Source organism: Lepisosteus oculatus, chromosome 4 (genome assembly GCF_040954835.1).
Source record: "Lepisosteus oculatus isolate fLepOcu1 chromosome 4, fLepOcu1.hap2, whole genome shotgun sequence".
In the NCBI taxonomy this organism is placed as follows: Eukaryota; Metazoa; Chordata; class Actinopteri; order Semionotiformes; family Lepisosteidae; genus Lepisosteus; species Lepisosteus oculatus.
In genome coordinates, this window is record NC_090699.1 from 47,065,698 (window position 1) to 47,085,198 (window position 19,501).

General features: G+C 37.0%; 2 protein-coding genes across 5 annotated transcripts; one reads left to right on the forward strand and one right to left on the reverse strand.

The window, feature by feature from the left end:
* Nucleotides 1-364: 364 nt before the first annotated feature.
* Nucleotides 365-2,407, forward strand: spcs1 (signal peptidase complex subunit 1). Its single transcript, XM_006630635.3, has 4 exons — nucleotides 365-555; nucleotides 895-954; nucleotides 1,050-1,136; nucleotides 2,177-2,407. Exons 1-4 carry the CDS (start codon nucleotides 520-522, stop codon nucleotides 2,303-2,305), a joined length of 312 nt encoding a protein of 103 aa, XP_006630698.1. The 5' UTR covers nucleotides 365-519; the 3' UTR covers nucleotides 2,306-2,407.
* A 1,219-nt stretch (nucleotides 2,408-3,626) lies between these two features.
* Nucleotides 3,627-19,498, reverse strand: nek4 (NIMA-related kinase 4). Of its 4 annotated transcripts, none has more exons than XM_015347184.2 (17): nucleotides 19,411-19,498; nucleotides 16,648-17,965; nucleotides 14,603-14,869; nucleotides 14,134-14,331; nucleotides 13,688-13,795; nucleotides 13,368-13,522; nucleotides 12,946-13,075; nucleotides 10,476-10,907; nucleotides 10,115-10,168; nucleotides 9,342-9,482; nucleotides 9,098-9,250; nucleotides 8,135-8,201; nucleotides 7,449-7,561; nucleotides 7,072-7,166; nucleotides 6,265-6,470; nucleotides 5,785-5,918; nucleotides 3,627-5,079 (listed from the first exon to the last, which is right to left on the reverse strand). In XM_015347184.2, exons 2-17 carry the CDS (start codon nucleotides 16,732-16,734, stop codon nucleotides 4,981-4,983), a joined length of 2,439 nt encoding a protein of 812 aa, XP_015202670.1. In that variant the 5' UTR covers nucleotides 16,735-17,965; nucleotides 19,411-19,498; the 3' UTR covers nucleotides 3,627-4,980. The 4 variants fall into 4 exon arrangements, with proteins under 4 accessions (XP_015202670.1, XP_015202669.1, XP_015202671.1 ...); XM_015347183.2 differs by having other exon boundaries at nucleotides 7,449-7,564; XM_015347185.2 differs by lacking the exon at nucleotides 14,134-14,331 and having other exon boundaries at nucleotides 7,449-7,564.
* Between the last annotated feature and the right edge of the window lie 3 nt (nucleotides 19,499-19,501).

Consider the following 19,501-nt stretch of genomic DNA (forward strand, 5'->3'; position numbering starts at 1 on the left):
TAATAATAATAATAATAATAATAATAATAATTGCTTACACTCATATAGCGCTTTTCTGGACACTCCACTAAAAGCGCCTTACAGGTAATGGGGACTCCTCTCCGCCACCACCAAAGTGCAGCACCACCTTTTTCTTCTGCGTGTGTAAAACAGCTGCTGCTTGGATGCCAAACGAATTACTGAGAAATCAAACAACGAAGTACTACCGTATCACATCATAGAACAGACTACCAGGACAACAGGGGAACTCCTGGTGTATAGGAAAGATCCGCACCTCCTACCTCACGAAACCTTCCGTTGATTACCGAAGTTGCTGCGAAACGACACGACATCTTCCGTTGTTTGCCGAACGTCGCTTCGGAACGACACGTAATATTCCGGGGACAGAAGAGTTGTCAGTGCGTCTTACACTTCAAACGGATGTGGTTCGCAAAATAGTATTGGTTTTTACATAAAATTGTACTTCCTTGTTTAGTGATTAAATTAATCGTACGTTTTATAATCTTCACGGGTTGCAGGATGCTATCTATATTCAGTAAAATTCCTACACATATGGTAAGAAGTTCGTTTTCCGATTGTTGTTTTCCTCAACGAAATTTGCGAGCAAGTGCAGGTCATTTTTGAAAAATCCATCAGCGACTAGTAATGCTGACATTATTTATCCTCGGTAGTTAATTACAGATACCGTTGTGGAAAATTATAAGTCTAGTAATTCATACTTCATAATTCATTACATTGAATTCTTAAACAGTTTCTTCATTTTATTGGTTGTGAGGAAGCAGACATTGAGTTCAGAATATATTCGGTTGTGTGAAAAAGACTTTCTAAAATGTATGTTTATGATATTGTATTCAAGTTTATCTACAAGAAATACTTTTATTGTTTTACTTTCAGGATTACAAAGGACAAAAATTAGCCGAACAGATATTCCAGGGGATCATACTTGTCTCAGCAGTAAGTACTCGCCAATCATTGTGCAATTTGACTGCAGTCTGTTGATCTTTATTTAAAACGTATTATGTAACTCAAACGTCCGTTTTATTTTGCAGATTGTCGGCTTTATTTATGGACTTATTATTGAGCAGTTTGGATGGACAGTTTACATTGTTTTGACTGGGTTCGCCGTTTCTTGTCTGGTAAGCTAAAAACTGAGCAATCTGTGAACTTCCAAGGCAACGTATTACCAGAAAAAACAATAAACTTTAAAACAACAGTGTAGAAATATGTACCATGGAGTGGTATTAGTAAAACTAAATAAACTAATACAATAACATAAAGGGAAGGCTTTGGTAGTTTATTTTTTATAGTTATGAGTGATCATTAAATATAATCAGGTTTACCTTTAAACTAAAGGTAGTGGACAAGAAAGTGGAAATTCCTGGGTAAGTGGGGGACGCCACGTGTATTGAAAATAGGATCTCTTACACAAATGTAACATTCCTGCATGCTGAGGGTCCTGTATAACACTGTTGGATAACATGTATAACAATCGCCTGGTTGCCTATACTTATGGCTGGAAGAGGGGACCTTAGTATCTTTGTCTGGGGGCTGTTTGATATGAACATCTGAGATTAAGACAGCTCAACTTGCGGAAGTCTCATACTGTAGGAAGTGGTGTCAAAGATGATAAAAATGAGTTACATTTTTAGCCAGGGTACAAGCAACAAGTTTAATCAGAAACAGTCTACCGAGAAGGTCAGGGATTATATTTCTCCATGTTCTCAATGCACAGACAGCTCTAATCTAAAAACCTCTTCAATCCTGAGTGATTGGTGTCAATAGTGAAGGGCTCTGGTTATACAGTAATTTTGAGGGTGAACTTTATAAGCATGGTTTTTGTACATCTATTGTCAGCACTAATTGCTACTTAATGGTTTTCAGTGATCATCTGCTCCCCATGTAGCAGCCTTTTTATTCCTCCTTGGGGGGTGTCTTCCAGGATGATAATGCCCCCATCCACAGATCCCGTGTTGTTGTCCAGCGGTTTGACCTTTTGTAGCGCACACTACACGTCTTAGCCTAGATCCTTATTAAGTGACTTTAAATTGTTTTTTTTTTCTCCATTTTGTCCACTACCTGTACAATTACTGTAGTGAAACAACAAATCATTTTCCAGAAACTGTCACTTTTGTAACTTTATGAAGGATGGGTCTGTTAAACCTCCCCTGTGTTGCAGCTCACCCTGCCCTCGTGGCCCATGTACCGCCGACACCCCCTGACCTGGCAGCCTGTGAAGCCTGAGCCATCAGGTGAGAGCAGAGAGAAGACACAGGAAAATACCAAGAGGCCAAAGAAGTATAAGTAGATGATGTTACCAATTTATTCTGTAATATCTTTGTAAAAATCAGATCATTTCCCTCATATGAGATAAATTTGGCTGTAGTTCAATAAATTGGTGTAATCCTCAGATGTTTGTGGCAGATTCATTTTACTCTTTTATTATTTTTGGCTGTATCCATTTAAAAAAGCTAAGTTATTTCAATACATGGTCTCTGGAGTCCAATACAGTGTCATTTTGGCCTAGAGCCTAACGTGGCAGACACTTAGCATGGGGTAGGATACATGCTGGGTGGGAAGCCAGTCCAATGTTACACAACACGTGGGGGTCAGTTTTAGAGACATCAGTTAACCTAAACTGCTTCTCTTTTGCTGGAAGCCAAAGAGGGAGAGAATGTACAATCTCGACTCGGAAGGTGCCCCAGTCCAGCTTTGAACCCTGAAACCAAGAGCTACGTGACAGCAGCGCTGTTTTACGACTTTGTGCAGGAGCCTCAGTAAATCCAGACAGAAAGTATAACAAAGTATTTTCTCACGTTAGTAGTAATTTAACCCCTCTTACCTCCATTATTTTACTTTAACTTAACATTTTATATTTTTTCCTTTTGAGTGATACAGTAGGTGTTTTGTAGTAATCATACATAAGGTTTTTTGAACATGTGGATTTTTATTAAATTACTTTAAAGATGAGTGATTTCATATATATTTCCCACCATTAAATTGTTTTTTTTTTCACAATGTCTCAATGAAACCCAAGCACGGTCATACAGCATAAAGTTAATAAAGTCTCTGAAAATCTGGAGTGACTGAAACTGGGGATTATAACATTTGAAAAGGAGTTCTTAAACTGTTGGGGTACCTGTTTTGTATAGTGTGATATGTGTGTGTAAAAGGGTCATTCTTAATTTGGTTAATTTCTGTGCATGTTGAAAAGAGGCATGTGGAATGTTTTCAGAGAGAGTTTGTGACATTTCAGAGCAATTGAAGAGTGGAAAATGCTCTATGTTAAAAATACTGTTGTATTATGTACCATGTATGACAATCTTACATCTAAATACATGCTCGAGAGTTTTTCTTTCTTAAACACAACATTTATCATGACTCAAAAGGATGTTCTTAGGCAAGACGCTGCTTGAAATATGCTTCTGTTCAGAGCATAGCAGGAGAACATACAATTGTATCCGTTTTGCTCTCGGGAAAGGTCACATCCACAATTATTTCAAAATAACTCATTTCAAAATTTCTCTGAGCTGTACTTTCATACTATTAAAGCGTTTAGGAAATGCATATTAATGCAAACTGTCAGATACAGGTATTTTTATGCGTGGGGAAAAAAAAGACAATTGAGGAAATTAAGCAAAGCAAATTGTTTTTGTTCCTACAACTTTATTAATTGCAACCATTATACAAATAAAGAAACAACCAAGTGTAAAAAGATCTGCATTACAGTCAATATTCACGTACTGTATGAAAAATTAGTTCAGAAATACAGATGGACTAGTTTATCTGCTGTATCAATCTGTAGTATACTGTACATCCAGAATCCACTTCTCCAGAATCCAGAAAGCATCTGCTGTCTCTAAATGCATACCTAATGTTTTCATAGCAGTTAAAAAAGTGGTGAAACATTAAATTTCCAGATTATTATAAAAATGCTACCCATACTCCACAATTATTCACAGTATATCAGATGTCAGAGAAATTTATTAAGAGAGGAAATTTGGTTTAAAATACTGTATCAATTCATTTTTCCACTTGCCTGTATAGATACAGGCAATGATTTACTGTATTTTTAGATGTTTTAATAATATTCTTTGTATCTTAGAGTCATTCTTGTGTTGCTTTTGGTTTGATATTTACAAAGTTTAAAGTGAGAATTCTTATCCACCTCTCAGTGAGTGATATACAGTACCTTGTGTAGTGTGAAAGAAAAACTACTCTAAGAACAATTCTAAAGACAGGGTCCAAGTGCGGAGCTGTATCAGAGTGGGTTGGCTGCAGAAGAGCAATTAAAGTTGAGGTTAATTACATACAAAAGTTTCAGCATGTCCTTACCCTTGTCCTTACTACAGTAGTTCCTTTGCATATAAAACATGGTTATCTCTCAGATCTCTCTTGGAGCATATCCAGTGCTCTAAGAGGTATTCATTAAATTTATATTTTTTTTAAAATAAGAGTACAGAAAATATAACATCCATGATCCTGACAGGTATTGGGGAAATATAACCTCAATACATAATTATAAAAGATATAGATGTGAACAGTCCAAAAATAGCTGTATGTGGAATTAATATAGTTTCTAACAAAATATTGAAAGGAATACTAAGCTATGAAAAAGACTGACCTTAGTTTTGCTGCTAAGCTTCAGGTGAGATCAAACAGTAGCAACAATATGTTGCATGAATTTAAACAAATTTCTAATTATCTCTAATAATTTTAATTTTATAAACATGTTTTCAAAAATGTATTTTCTACTTAAAATAATAATTAATCTACATTAATAAATATACACCAAACCATTGCAAGTCTTCAGCACAATGAGTACTGCTTAACTGAATACAGCCTCTATATTGATAAAACCACATCTTCATCCACAGTGTATTTCAAGGTCTTTTTCCAGCACCATGCAAACTAACAGGAACGTTTCCCTTCCTTATTATTGTTATTATAATTATTCCTTATTATTGTTTTATACAAAAAACATCACTCTTTAAAAATGACATCTTCGAAGAACTTGAGCTGTCGAACCATCACAGCATACTGTTTATACTTGTCTTCTCCCATCTGCTCCCGGAGGTGCAGCTGAAGAAAGAAAGAACACATAAACTGCTACCACAAGGCACTTCTAACACATGCCACTAGGAATTTTAACAGAAGTACAGAATGCCTATCTGAATATATTACGTTTAGAATTTAAGGTAAACACTGCATAAAAAATCCTTTCTACTATTTTTTCTTGTTCATGGCTTTTGAACTAAATGGGTATGAAAACATTAGAACACAACATACAAAAAGCTGCAATAAAGAAAGGGCATTGTTTGGTAGTTTAGTAGCTATATTGATCGAAAATTTCATCCAGTTCTAGAATTGTATATACTTGGATCATATTTCCTTTCTGTTCTAGAATGAAAAAATAGCACCTTTAACTAGTACATACATGACAATCCCTTGAGGTCAGGAATCATCCATGTTGCAGTTCTTTTAACCTCTTTGCTATATTTCTTCCTAGTATCATCACACAGAAAGTGACTTGCATCTGTGTCTGCTTTAAGTGGTCTATATCATCCACCAACTGGTCTGCACAAAGACATCTCAGTTTTGCATTTTAGGCCACATAGTTCTAAATGGCCTGTACACTCTATACCTCAGATCAGTAGTTTGCAGGAGACTGTTAAATAGTTTCACCCCTTGACCATTTTTTCCTTAATTCATAAATCTGTTGAACAGATCCTGATCTTTGTTACTGTTTACAGCTGTAATCTATGTAGTTTAATTACATTTACTTGCCTCTCTCTTAACTTCATCGTCCTCTTCCATAATATCAAGGACTTTGTCTAGCAGTTTTACTCCCAGCCCCTTTACTGCATCAGTCCTGAGACACTCAATCACTCTTTTGATCTTAGCAGGTCCAGAAGTAGAATCTTAGAATGAAAACAAAAAATAATAATATTGCAAGTTTTAAAACATGTAACTTTTTTACTTTCAAATTACTCTTTTCATATTCACCAACTGTAAAAGCACTTCATTAGCAGAGAATGTTCCTAAACATTTATTTATTAAATTTGTTATTAACATTAAAAACAGAATGAAACGACATACAAGATGTTGCACAGTGATTCAATTGTAAACATTCAGTTAGGCCAGTAAGCATGTCATACCACTTTTAACGTATCTTGCATGAACTGTACCTTTTCGTAGATTAAACTGTTGAACAATATCGTCCTTACGCTGCTACACAATACTTGGAAGTGAAAAGCAGAACCAGACCTGTAGGAAATTCTCTGAAGTAGAAATTTTCTTGCTCCTCTTTTGCTTTTCCATGCAGTATAAGTGTGTCTCTGTATTTCCTGTTGAGTTTGAATTCACGCAGTGGTATGGGATGTTCGTGTACACAGCCAGTATCTCTGGAATCCATTCTTAATGTCTGGGTCATTAGTTGTACAAGATCCTGCATCTCACTGGAGTCACTCTTTCTAAAATATAACATAAACAATCTAACAGTGATACCAAGTTTAAGAAGAAAGCATCAATGTGTTTCAGTTCAGACAGAGAAGTGGTGAAATCTAAAAAACATTTACATTGAAGGCACTAAGTAAGATTAGGCCAGTACTTGCAGATTAATAAACACAGCTGCACAGCTCCAATCATTTAAAAACTACAATCCAGCAGATTTTACAGGGTATGTTCAAATCAAATGCCTAAAAACATATTCATATTATTATTAATAATAATAATGTGATTAAAAGCTCAAGTAGAATGAAATGTACCAATGGTCTCAGTAATGAAAATTAAAAAAGTAATTTGTAGTTGCTGAATTTTGGTTCCATAAATCATAAATCATTTTAATGTTCAAATCAGTTTTGTTATCACCATCTTGTAAGAAATGGATATTCATGTCTCCATAAACCAGCAAAGATTGATCAGAGAAAAGGGTGATGTGTCAATGTCAAGTCAATTAGTGTAAAATGGGATAACAAATTAATATGTGTTCCCAAACCTCTTACTCCAGTGGCATTTGGAAAGATAACTGAAGGCGGTTTCCGTCATCCAGTTCTTTGTACAGGACAAACTTACCCCTCTCTGCCGTCTCCCTCTAAACGCTCTGTGGAGCTGGTGGAAGAACTGCACTCGTCTTCATCAGAATGGCGCTGGGCTAACCTACTCTGGGGCTGGGGAAAGAGCAGACATTTTCCTCCTCACTAACTCACACTGAGAGCCACTCTCAGTCTTGCAAAGAGGTACCGAGTATTACAGTACATAACTTACAAAAGAACATACTGGAACTATGTTTTTCTATTGTTGGAAACCTACAAAAGTATTTTGCACAGTAGATAACAACAACAGCAATTACAATAAGAATAATAAACTTCATTTTATATAGCGCCTTTAGAGGTGGCTTCTCAAAGAGATCAAAAAGATGTTTTTGATGCAACAGGACAGGGCTGACTTACCTTCTCCACCTTGGTAACAATGTCTGTTGCAGAAGAGCTGCCTGCTACACTATGACCGATTGGATGCTTGTTCTCAGTGACTGTGCTGCATGAGGCCCTTCTGGATGCCGGAACTGCTTCAAGAATAAACATGGTCTCTTTAATTCATTTACAAAATAAAAACCTATCAGTATCAGGGAAGAATTTCTTTAGAAAATGTTTGAAATTGCATGCCAATTAGTTTTACTGCCCTTATACCTTTTTCAAAACATGTCTTTAATAAGGTTGTGGGGTGTTCCAGCACCAAAATGAGACAGCTGTGCAGAATAATGGTTGGGGGTTTGGCCTTGTAACGAGTCGTGGGTTTAAATCCTAGATCTGGCACTGTTGGGTCCCCTTATAAAATGTACAAATAGGTACAAATAGGGGTTGGTTTGGATAAATTCATCAACTAAATAATTAAACAATCATAAATCATTTGTCTTACAGGAGTCATAATCCAGTAGTTGACACAGAATAGAGAATAGTGTAAAAAGAAAATTATTGAGGCAACTGTACAACTGTTTCTGATTTTCTATATAAAATCAAGAGAAAATTTAGATATTGTAACATGTTTAATGAGTGTTTGTTTAATGTGATCTAAAACATTTTGACGCTGTGGTCAGCTTTACACTGTAGTTTAAATTCTGGGTCTACAGCATCTTTACCAGAGTGGGAGATCCCTTCTTGGGACTGTTTGAGTCTTCTCCTTTCTCTAGCAGACAGTGGGCGATCCTTAACCAAGCATTTCAGAAATAACATGTTGATTAATATGAAGAATGAATAGTCTTGATTGCAGCACTAAGTATTAAATAAAACAAATAAACATGGAAAATACTTTGCATAAAGCAGCATAAATAAATTCTGTTTACATTATGGGCTTAGCAAATTTCAGGACAACTTACAATAAACATCTATGAAATTTACGTTAGAAAAGCAACAAGATGAGCTGCAGAACTCTGGATAAGTGGGAGTGGATAGGTTTAGCAGGGAGTATGGCCAAGAGGGAGCTACAATAGTCTAGGCAAGACAGTACCAGGGAACAATTCAATTCAAAATACTTTATTTGTCTCCAAGGGGTTCAATTTAAAGACTGAATTATGCAAATGTTGCTAAAGAAGAAGCAGCAGGATGATGCTGGAGGAGAAATGAGCTGGGAATAGAAGAAATGAGCTGGGAATAGGAGAGAAAGAGATGAAGAGTGACACCAAGGGAGGGACAGAGCAAGAGAAATAGAGAGGATCACAGAGTTGAGGACAGAAAAAACAAGATCAGACTTTGACAGTCTGGGCTTGAGATAGTGTGCTTCTAGGAAGAGATGGCTGTGAGACAGGCAGAGATGCAGGAGGAGACTTGGGCATCAAAGGAGAGAAGAGAGATAAAACATTGAGAACTGTCAGCATAAAAGTGAGACAAAAAGTTGTTTGAAGAGACAGAGTCCTGAGGGACTACAGAGACAACATTCTTTTTTGTACAAACAAAAAAAAAGGAAAAATTTTGAGATACTTCTCTATGTCAGGCCAAACAAGATGATTACAATGGACCCCAATAATCTCTTCTAAAACCCTCCAAACATTCTTGAATTAACACAGAAGCATACAAATTATGAAACAGCTGTAACAAGAGCTGACCTGTGACACAGCTACTGCACTGTCACTGGAGCTGCAAAGATGAGAGCATAGTCCATGTTTAGGGTTTTCCATATTTCCTTGACTCTTCTTGACATCTGACAGGTCAGTGCTTCTAGGGGGAGATGGCAAAGGCCTGGGTGGGACAGCTTTAAACTAAAGAAAGAGGAAATTTCAAAATGTGACACAGAAATATACTAGTCTAAAAAACAGATGTTGAAATGGGTAGAAGGAAAATTCTATCAACCTGGTCTTTGCTCTCCTGAGCCTTCTCTCTGTTCCTTTGTCGGCGCTGGCGGGAGAGTGATGGCTCGGAGGTTGAAGAGTGAGGCTGCAGCTGAGGAGCACCCTGACCTGGAGGAGGAGGGGCACCCTCATGGGAGAGCTCCTTCATTTAGGAAAGAGGAAAAAGAAACAAGAAGAAATAAAAAAGAAAAGAAAATCAAAACACTTTCCAGGAAAGATACACAACAGCAAAGAAAACATAAATTTCTGTAGATGCCACTTTTATGAGAAATGGGAGAGTAAGGTCACAAACTATTCACTCTCTTATTGATGCTGTAAGTGCAGATGTACTGATTTAACAGGCCATTAGAACATTAGAATAGAAAAATGGTCAATATAGAATTTGTCACCATGATAAAGTTCTGGGACCTGAGAGAATTCCAATGTTTTGGGAAAACAAAAAATAGTGATTATGAGGACAAAATATTTTAAACAGGAATTAAAATAACATTAAGACAATAGATAAGTTATATTTTATTTATTGCTTTTTAAACGATCAACATTATTTGCTGGTGTTGCACATCATAATTAGACTAAATAACTTATTGATTTACATAATAAACAAGTGGGCCCTTCTTCTAAAGGAAATTATACATAAACTCAAAGAAGCAAATATTGAACACTGGAGTAATGTTAGTAGACCTGACCAGAGAAATATGTCGGATTTCCAGAAAAAGGAATTTTCTACATCTTTACTTTAAGCTCTAAGCCAAGGTATGAATGCAAAAGTCCTACCGGTATTATAACAGGGACAAAAGGCTCAAGAAGCTTTTCTGTGTCCAAGGTTTCCTTGAAGAATAAGACAGGACTACTTTCAATCTTTTCCAAAGCAAATATTCTATGAATATGTAAGCAATTCAGTCAAAACATAATAAATAAAAACATGAAAGTATGAAGATTATTTTCTAAAAATAAAGATAGATTTGTATACTGATTGTAACAAAAACATTAAATTTAAATAGATATTATATAAAGGTAAAATATATGCTATTATAACATTATGCTAAACATTCAGTAATGAGAACTGAAATAGTATAGAAATAGCTACAGAGAACTGAAAATTAAATTTAAGTTTAAGTTTTATCCCAGTTCTAACCTTCAGTTCAGGTAAGTTATTTTTCATACTGATGCTTTGAAGAAGCTTCAATGTGTTGTCTTTGTCAGTCATATCATCAGTCCAGTCTGGATGGTTGACAGGAACTGTTGTTTTGTTTGCTGTCTTTAGAACCTGCTGGGGCTGAGCATCTTGAGCTGCAGAGCCATTCGACAGCCTCTTTAACTCTTCACTGCCACTGCCACCTGAGAGCTCTTTCAGGCATGTATCAGGTGTCAGCAGCTCTCCTTTCTTATTCTTTCTTTCTTCGCTTGGCTTGACATCAATATCAATTCCGCTAATGGTAGCTAATGACAGTCCTGTACTGTGGAAAATATCTTGGCCAAGGGCCTGCTGAGGAAATGGTTTTGGGCAAGGTTGTATTCCTGAGGCAGTGGTGCTTTCCTTGTTTAGCCGTGAACAGCTTTCTTTCTTCTGCAAAAAGAGATATTTTCACACAACCAAAGAAACATTGCAGTTGAATGAGCAGCAAGTTCAACAATTTCCAAATGAACCAACAGATTATTGTGTAAGAAACATATCTAATTTCCTGATCATTAACTAAAACCAGTATTATCTGTTTTGTATATTTTAAAAACAATGTATTTCTTAATGTAAACCCTACCATGCTCATTAGCAACATAAAAATTTCACATTTCAATTTTCATCGGAGAAAATTTGAAATGTTTTATTATTACAGTGCCACTGTCCACTGTGGACAGTGGCACAATTTTTGTTGTTTTACCTCTGTACTCCAGCACATTGGATTTGAAATGAACCATTCAAGCCTTATTTATACATAGCACTCCAATTCTAGTAACTGGACAATTGGCTGGTCAGTTGTTTCTTGGCCAGCTGTATGTCACTGCATCATTATTTCATGCAAAAGAGAGCTAACAAAGGGTCCAGAGTTGATTCTAGATGTGGGATTGGTATCTGGAGTCTGTTGCTGTTGTCTCTCGACATAAGGAACAAAGAAGTGTCAATGCCAGTAAAGTGGGCTATCATGAGGCTGGAAAATCAGAATAAATCAATCATCGCCATAGCCAAAACATTAGGTGTGACAAAATCAACTGTTTGGTACATTGTTAAAAAGCAAGAGCGCATTGGTGAGCTGGGCAATAGCAAATGGCCTGGTAGACCATGGAAGACCACAGTAGTGAAGAAAAACCCCCTTTTGACTGTTGAACAGATCAGGAACACTCTCCAGGATGTAGGCATAGATGTGTCAATGACTACCATAAAGAGAATAATAAACCAGCATAACCTCAGAGGGTTCACCACAAGATGCAAACCACTGGTAAGCCTCAAGAACAGGAAGGTCAGGTTACGGTTTGCTAAAAAGTACTCAAAAGAGCCTGTAGAGTTCTGGGACAAAGTCTTATGGACAGATGAGATTAAGATTAACCTGTACCAGAGTGATGGAAAGAGGAAAGTGTGGAAAAAAAGGAACTGCTTATGATCCTAAGCATACCACCTCCTCTGTAGATAGATAAGACTTTATTGATCCCGAAGGTAAATTGAGGTAAAACATGGTGGAGGTAGTGTCATGGATTGGGCATTTATGGCTGCCAGTGGAACTGGCTCACTTGTCTTTACTGATGATGTGTCTGTCGATGGAAGCAGCATGATGAATTCTGAAGTGTACAGAACCATCTTATCAGCTCAGATCCAACAAAAAGCCTCAAAACCCATTGGACGGCACTTCACCTTGTAGCAGAACAATGACCCTAACATACTGCTAAAGCAACTATGGAGTTTTTCAGGGCCAAAAAGTGGAATGTTCTTGACTGGCAAAATCCATCACCAGACCTGAATCCCATTGAGCATGTATTTCACTTACTAAAGACAAGACTGAAGAAAAAAAGTTCCCAAAACAAGCAGGAACTGAAAACGACGGCATGACAGGTCTGGCAGAGCATCACCTGGGAAGATACCCAGCGTCTGGTTAAGTCTATGGGTCACAGGCTTGAGGCAGTCATCGACTGCAAAGGATCTGCAACCAAGTACTAAACATGACAATTTTATTTAAGGTTATGTTAATATGTCCAATTATTTTTGGTCCCCTGAAATGGGGGGAATATGTATAAAAAGGGCTGTGATTGCACTTTAACCTCATAGTCATTGTTTCATCACAAGTCCAATGTGTTGGAGTACAAAGCCAAAACACCAAACATTTTGTCACTGTCCAGGTACTTATGGACTGCACTGTATATAGTGCTTTTCTGGACACTCCATTCAAGTGCTTTACAGATAATTGGGACTCCCCTCACTACCACCAATGTGCAGCATTCAACTGGATGATGTGATGGCAGGTTTACTTTTAAATGAGTAAAGATTAAATATTAGTATCATTACACATTCATAAATATATTTTTATCTTTTGGCATAAAACCTAATAATATCATTCACTTTAATCCTGAAGTAAATCACTCTCCAGTGCTGTGCAGCAGAATTAAAGCCTCAGACTCACCATCACCTTCCTCTTGTTGGGCTCAGGGGGTCGCTGATGTAGGCTGTCTTGGTTTAAATGTGTAGAAGCCACTGAAGCTGCATTACTGGGCCTACAATTTGAAACTTTTTTCCTGGATTTAGCAGTTTTTCTTAAAAAAAATGTAAAAATAATAAAATGTTTAATAACTTCAAATCTAATTTCCATGAAGCAGAAAAATCTGAAATTTTTTTAAAGAAACTGGGGAACAAAAACAGTTCTAGTAACAGTTTCAGGCACATCTGGTGTGCATAATATACAGTAATATATTATTCTTATATTACAATGTGACCTTATGCAATTGGAATTATGCAACTTCTATTAAATAAAGAGCACAAAGTTTAAGATTTTTTGCATAGTTCTGCTTACACATAGAAGTGGAACTATAAAGTGAAAATACATACTCCTTTGTGGCTTCTAAAAACACAGAAATCTGGTGCTTTATGTAAGGCTGTCTCAGAATATGCTTCACTTCTGGTCGGTCCTCAGGTCTTTTATTGAGCATGCTCCTTATTATCTCCCCAAGCTGAGGATTGTACTCTTTTGGCATCGGTGGAAGCTTAAAAAAATCAAATGTTTTTTTATAAATACAAAATATTGAATTTCAATAAATCTTCATTGCCAGGTGTAACCTGTTTTTGGCTATACTTCAGTTGGAATGCCCATTTCTTTAAAGTTACTTGTAACATGTTCAGTGCACATAAGAAGACATTTGAGGTCTCACCTTTCCTTCTACAATACGATAAACTAAAGAGTTCATATCCTTGGCATTAAAAGCATGCTTCAGTGTGGCCATTTCATACACACAGCAGCCTAGAGCCCAGACATCTGACTGGAGAGAGAGAAAGAATAAGAAGCAGCAGATTAAGTAAACTGAAGTGAACTCATCAGGGCCAGCGAGCGAGCCATTTGTAGAATTCTACACAATGATGGACAAACAAAGTAAAGGACACCACTCATGCATTTCACATATAGTTGTGAAATAGAGTGATGATCTAACCAACAGTTTCTGCCAGAATAAACTGGGGTGGTTAGCTTTGGGCTAAACTAAGTGGATTATCTAAAAATATAAATATGAATTTGAAAGAAAAGATGTAGCTCTTAAGATTTCAAATGCTGAGCGTTGAAAGGTTTACTGTAAGCAAACAAGTATTCTCCAGCTGTCTTTACCTTGTAGTTGTATGGTTTGTTAGAGAACAGCTCTGGGCTCATGTAATACGGTGTGCCGATGAGCGTGCTGGCCATGTCATTCTGATTTTCCAGAACCCTGGCGATTCCCAAGTCTCCAACTTTGATTATATTTGTTTTTGTCAGGAAGATGTTCTGAGTTTTCAGGTCCCGATGCAAGATGTGTTTCTCATGCAAATACTTCAGGTATATATGAACAAAAGAAAAAAAAAACTACAATAAAAATACCCATTTAAAATACAGGTTCCAATATTTCCCCATTTCTAATACGACTTCATATAAGTTTTAAATTAAGGTAATTCTGCATGGCTTATTTAGGTAAAAAATCAATTTCTTCGTTAAAGGTCCTATCCATAATTCCCATCTTTCTTTTGAAGTGACTCTTAACAGAGCAGGGATCTCAGCAGCTACATGTTGACAAGAATGCAGTTGCTGATTCAAAGGCCATTACCTGTAATGCCATTGCAATCTGGACAAACCACTCCACAACCTGTCTTTCAGTGAGGAGCCTGCCCTTCTGCTCCTTCAGCCTATGATAGAGGTCTCCTCCCTCACAGAAGCCCATGGCGATGTACAGCTGGCAGTCTTCTCCCTCCCATGATTCCCTGTAAGTTACAATGTTGGGGTGGCGGAGCTGTGACAGCAGCTGGGCCTCCTGCTCTGCAGCCTTACGCTCACGCTTGGATGAGTTCCTCAGGTTCAGCTTCTTAATGACGTACTGTGATCACAAGAAAAGCAGCAATTAGAGGAACATCAGAATATCTTAAGAGGTTCTAGAGCATCATTAGACCCATCTAGCTCATTTGGTTGCAAGTTGTGGATTGATCCCAAGATCTTTTTTGACCATTCCTTGTTTTGCATTCTCACAATCCTGAATCCAATGAACTTCCCTTTGTCTCCTCTTGTTCAAGTTTCACTGTAGATTCAGGTCCACTGAGTTGCCACATGGCAACTCAAGGTTTTGTTTGAGGATAATGAATATTTGAAAAAAAGTCCCCTCCCTAGTCCTAGATTCTTCTTTTAAGCCCAGGAATGTATCAAGTTCTTACACACTATTTTAAATGTAGTCTTGTAAGCGTTTTATACAATTTTAACATAAAATCTATTCAAGTAGGTAGTCGCGTCAGCATGCGTAGGCTGCAGAAGAACAGGTAAAGGTTTATCACATGCTGAAAGGAAAAAATGACATGACATTTTGGCTATGGAGCCTCTTCAGTTTCTTCTGCCCTCTTTTTCTATTTATATTTTAAGCTTTTAACTTTATATCCTAACATCCCGTTTGCTTTTTACTTATTGTTTCCCTAGAGTCGTGATTATATAAATAATGTCAGCATAAATACTTCAGTCTTTTTCACATATAGCTTCTTCAAGCTTAGTGCTCCCATCTTCTATTTGTAGTTTTTTTTTTTACCTTCTTGCATGTTAATCTTGTTTACACTAAATGTAATCAGCTAGGTGATTTGAATTTTCTGTTAGTAGTTCTGACTTTTGTGTTAGTAGAGTTGTTAACAGCCTATGAATAATATATTGTTTTTCTAGGTACAATTGGTAGAACACCATCAGGAGATTCGAACACGTCCGCCTTCATGATGCTAATGCTACAGGTAGTTGTCTTTCCTTAGCTTGAGGCATGTTGCCGATTTTAACTTTAGTAAAACTGTTACATTGTTACCGATTTTTACTACATAGTTCAGACTTGGAAATGTTTATGAACCCCACAAAAATATTCGTGCAATGATCATTTTATTTTTAAACCTAGATTTAAATTTGATAGTTGTAATATGCACGTTTAATGCATGTAATCCTTGAATTATTTCTTTCATGACCTGTCACATAGTGTAATGATATTATTCAGTGGCATCATCTCAACCAAAGAAAACTCACACTCACAAACACAGTGAACATTTTTTCACAGTGAAACATCTCGATTCTATTTAGACTATTATGTACAGTATTTTCTGCCTTTTGAAGTAGTGCACTCAATGTACGTATATCATCTAGCGACACTTGGTGAAGTAGATACGAATTTTATTTAAATGTTTCACATATTCTTACATGCAATGTATTGTTAGATAATTAAATACCTCACTGCAAAGTTTAGGTAAATAGGTTGATTTATAACTGGTTTGAGAAAAGCCGTTTATCACTTATCGACATTTAATTAGCGATACTGATGAAACTCAGAGTACAGGCAAGGTCTCTAAAAAAATCCCAATACGCGTTTGAAAGCGCTTACTACCGCATTTCAAATTGCAAATCTACAAAGTTTATTATTTCAATCAAATAACTTAGCAAAGACCAACCTTATGAAGTTTAAATTTAAGTAACATAATTTGGGCAAGGTTGTCTGAACTAAATGATCGGTTATTTTCATACACACTGAACCATTCTGTAGCTAACGAGGTGGGGAATACATCAGTCCAACAACAAAAATGAAGTATCAGCTTCTTGAAAAATACAGTTTTTAACACATAACATTTTTCCTGTTTGTTTTACCTGTTTTCCATCGACTTTGTGCCTGACCAGAGTCACCTCCCCGTAGCTCCCCTTGCCCACCACTCTGATGAAGGAATAGTTCTCCATGCTGCGGCATCAGGCGGCCTGATTTCGCCCTAACGGAAAAATGCTTTCCTATCCGGATATCTGCAATTCCACATTATTTAATAAGAAATGACATTATGGAGACCCTGGACCAGTCCCATCTACAACAGGAAATCATCCACGGCTTCCTCGTCACCAGGCAACCACCACCGACTCCACCACAGACTGCCGCACGGCAAAAGAGAGTGGAGCCTAAAACATTCTGAGAAACGAGGAGCCCCATCTACTGTTTAAAAGGAGAACAGCAGGACTTTGAAAAATGATCAGTTATTTTTTAAAACAAATGTCAATACACCTGGACACTGAACATAGACGTTTTGCAGACAAAATTGCAGTATACGACTCAGTGCACAGCCACGAATACCAACCAGTGTGTGAGAGATTTAAGTACAGGGACTACAGTGTGGTACTACTTAGCTGCATCCAGAGAGCAGAAAAATGAAAGACAAACTGAATATATTAAATAACTTTATGGTTTCAAAAGGTGTTTGATAAGCTTCCAAATAAATAATTATTTCTCAAAATATAAGCAGTAAGCACTCAAGGAAAGATGTATGTCATAGATAAAACTGGCTAATTAATACAGGATAGAAAAACACAAAGGAAACAAATGGGAATAAGAAATGCATATTCAGATTAGGGTATTGCAGACAATTCCCAAACAAAAGGATTAGTAAACACTGTAGAAGATACAAAAAAAACTTAAAAATTTAGTTTAAATTAATCTGGCAGACAATTTTTGATGAAGAGGTCATGGGGTGATAGCAGTGGGAGAAGGGCAGTGGCCTGGGGTTGTGTTTGCTTCAGTTATGCAATAATGGCTAGTGTGTTTGTTAAGGCTTGGTGTTCTTGTTTCTTATGTGTGTCTGCTTCCCTCTCCTTTTCTGGTCTTCTGCCTTTCTAGCACAAACAGTACAACCGACGACAGTCATCACAGATTGAGTGACATATTGTTTGCCAAGATACCCATTACTTATCACACAGAGTCAATAGTCAGAGGCTAAACACATAAATCATAATCATTAATTATCATCCCTGTACTAAAATTCCAAGACTAAAAATTCCCCCTATATTGTTGTCACATTTAGATTAAGTGCATTGTTCTGCAATGTTAAAAAGCAAAAAAAAATCAATAGACTTATCTTGTGCCTGCATCTGCCTTGCTCCTCGCATCTTTGTACATATTGTAGCGTTTGCAGGTTCATTTTCAGAACTAAAGAACAGTGGAGACGCGATTAACCAAGCACTGACTTTATTTAACAACCACACAAAAACCAAACACAGGATCTACACACACATGAGGAGACTGACGAACACGGACACACATTTAGGGTGGTAATTACCTAACAACACACTATACTTTTACAGGACTACACAGGGCACTAGAATTACTAGGACATTACTGTATTTACACAGGTAGGGTCAGCCGCTGGTCATCGTGCTGACCCTCAGACTCTTCCCGGCTACCACCCCCAGCATGCCCAGCGGTACTACGAGCGCCTAAGGGCGCTTCCTCCTCACCACCAGGCGAGGGCGTTACAATATAAATGGATTCACATGACACTTCAAGTTGAGTTGAAAACGTTTCGATCATGTTCAAATCAATTACAAAACTCATTCTCGTTTCTTACCGCTAGATGGTAACATTGATTTGAAATGAGAACGTTTGCAAGCTCGTTTGGTATTTAAGACCCAGTTATGTTTAAATAACACACTCAAACCTGTCTTGACCTTGATTAGAAATAAAGTAGAAAACAATTCTCACTCTTTAAAATACAAACTATTAAAAAAATTAAAATAGTTTAAAGATAGCTGAAAATGGTCTGGAAGAATGTTATATTCTTTACATCAGATTCAAAAGCCACTCCAATTCAAAAGTAAGAATCCGCAGTATCGATTTTACGTAGATTTTATGGAAGGAACCTGTTATCATGACTTCAGAGAACCGAAACATCTGCATCGTTTAGTATGGCCATAGATGAATATCATCCACAGAGAATTGATCTTTCAGACCATTTGAGTTTATTTGACCCAGATGGAACCATGCCAGTTCTGAATAGCAGAGAGCCTAGTATCGATCCTTGTGGAACAGTGGATTTACCCAGCTCATACCCAGAAGCAAATCCGCCAAGGGAAATGAAAAGATAAAAACATATTTGAGATATTTAAACTGAAAAACAGGGATGCCGAACACTCTTTAACTGAGCACATAAAGTCCTGAAACAGGTAAATCAGTCTATACAAATCGAATGTCATTTATTCTGTTTAAAATATGAAAATGTTATTTTTAGATTGTTAAACTAATACTTTGTAACATTTGTTAGGTAAAATATTAACATAAATTATACATTGGTGCTCGACAACTATGCCAAGACGTTTTTGAGGTTTCCATGTTTTTTAAAAAATAAATGAGTGATGAGTGAAATTCATTCTTTCAAGAGTTTTCACATCACTTAAGCCTGATGTTGACTTAAGTCTTTTTTGGACGCTGTTATTCAACCTCCTCTGAAACCTGTACGTACAGCGTTCATAGCAAACTTTCACTGAGCACTACGCGAAGCTAAATTTGATATTTTGGGGCTCAATACACCCTGTACAAGAATGCGCCATTAAAATTCTAAACCCCATCTACCAATCACACGGCGCAACTGTTGTTACCTGAGCTGCACGACGTGCTCAGCGATTAGTTAGTCCACTCGTTCTGGCGATGTAACCCCACCCATCTCCGCCGAAATGCTGACGTCAGGAG

Bases quoted from the DNA above. Each gene is read 5' to 3' on its own strand.
- spcs1 (XM_006630635.3), top strand. From the start codon at position 520: ATGCTATCTATATTCAGTAAAATTCCTACACATATG. The intron at 556-894 runs GTAAGAAGTTCG...TTTTACTTTCAG, and splicing joins GTAAAATTCCTACACATATG to GATTACAAAGGACAAAAATT. The intron at 955-1,049 runs GTAAGTACTCGC...TTTATTTTGCAG, and splicing joins GGATCATACTTGTCTCAGCA to ATTGTCGGCTTTATTTATGG.
- nek4 (XM_015347183.2), bottom strand. From the start codon at position 16,734: ATGGAGAACTATTCCTTCATCAGAGTGGTGGGCAAGGGGAGCTACGGG. The intron at 14,870-16,647 runs GTAAAACAAACA...TTGTGATCACAG, and splicing joins ACAAAGTCGATGGAAAACAG to TACGTCATTAAGAAGCTGAA. The intron at 14,332-14,602 runs GTAATGGCCTTT...ATATACCTGAAG, and splicing joins AGATTGCAATGGCATTACAG to TATTTGCATGAGAAACACAT.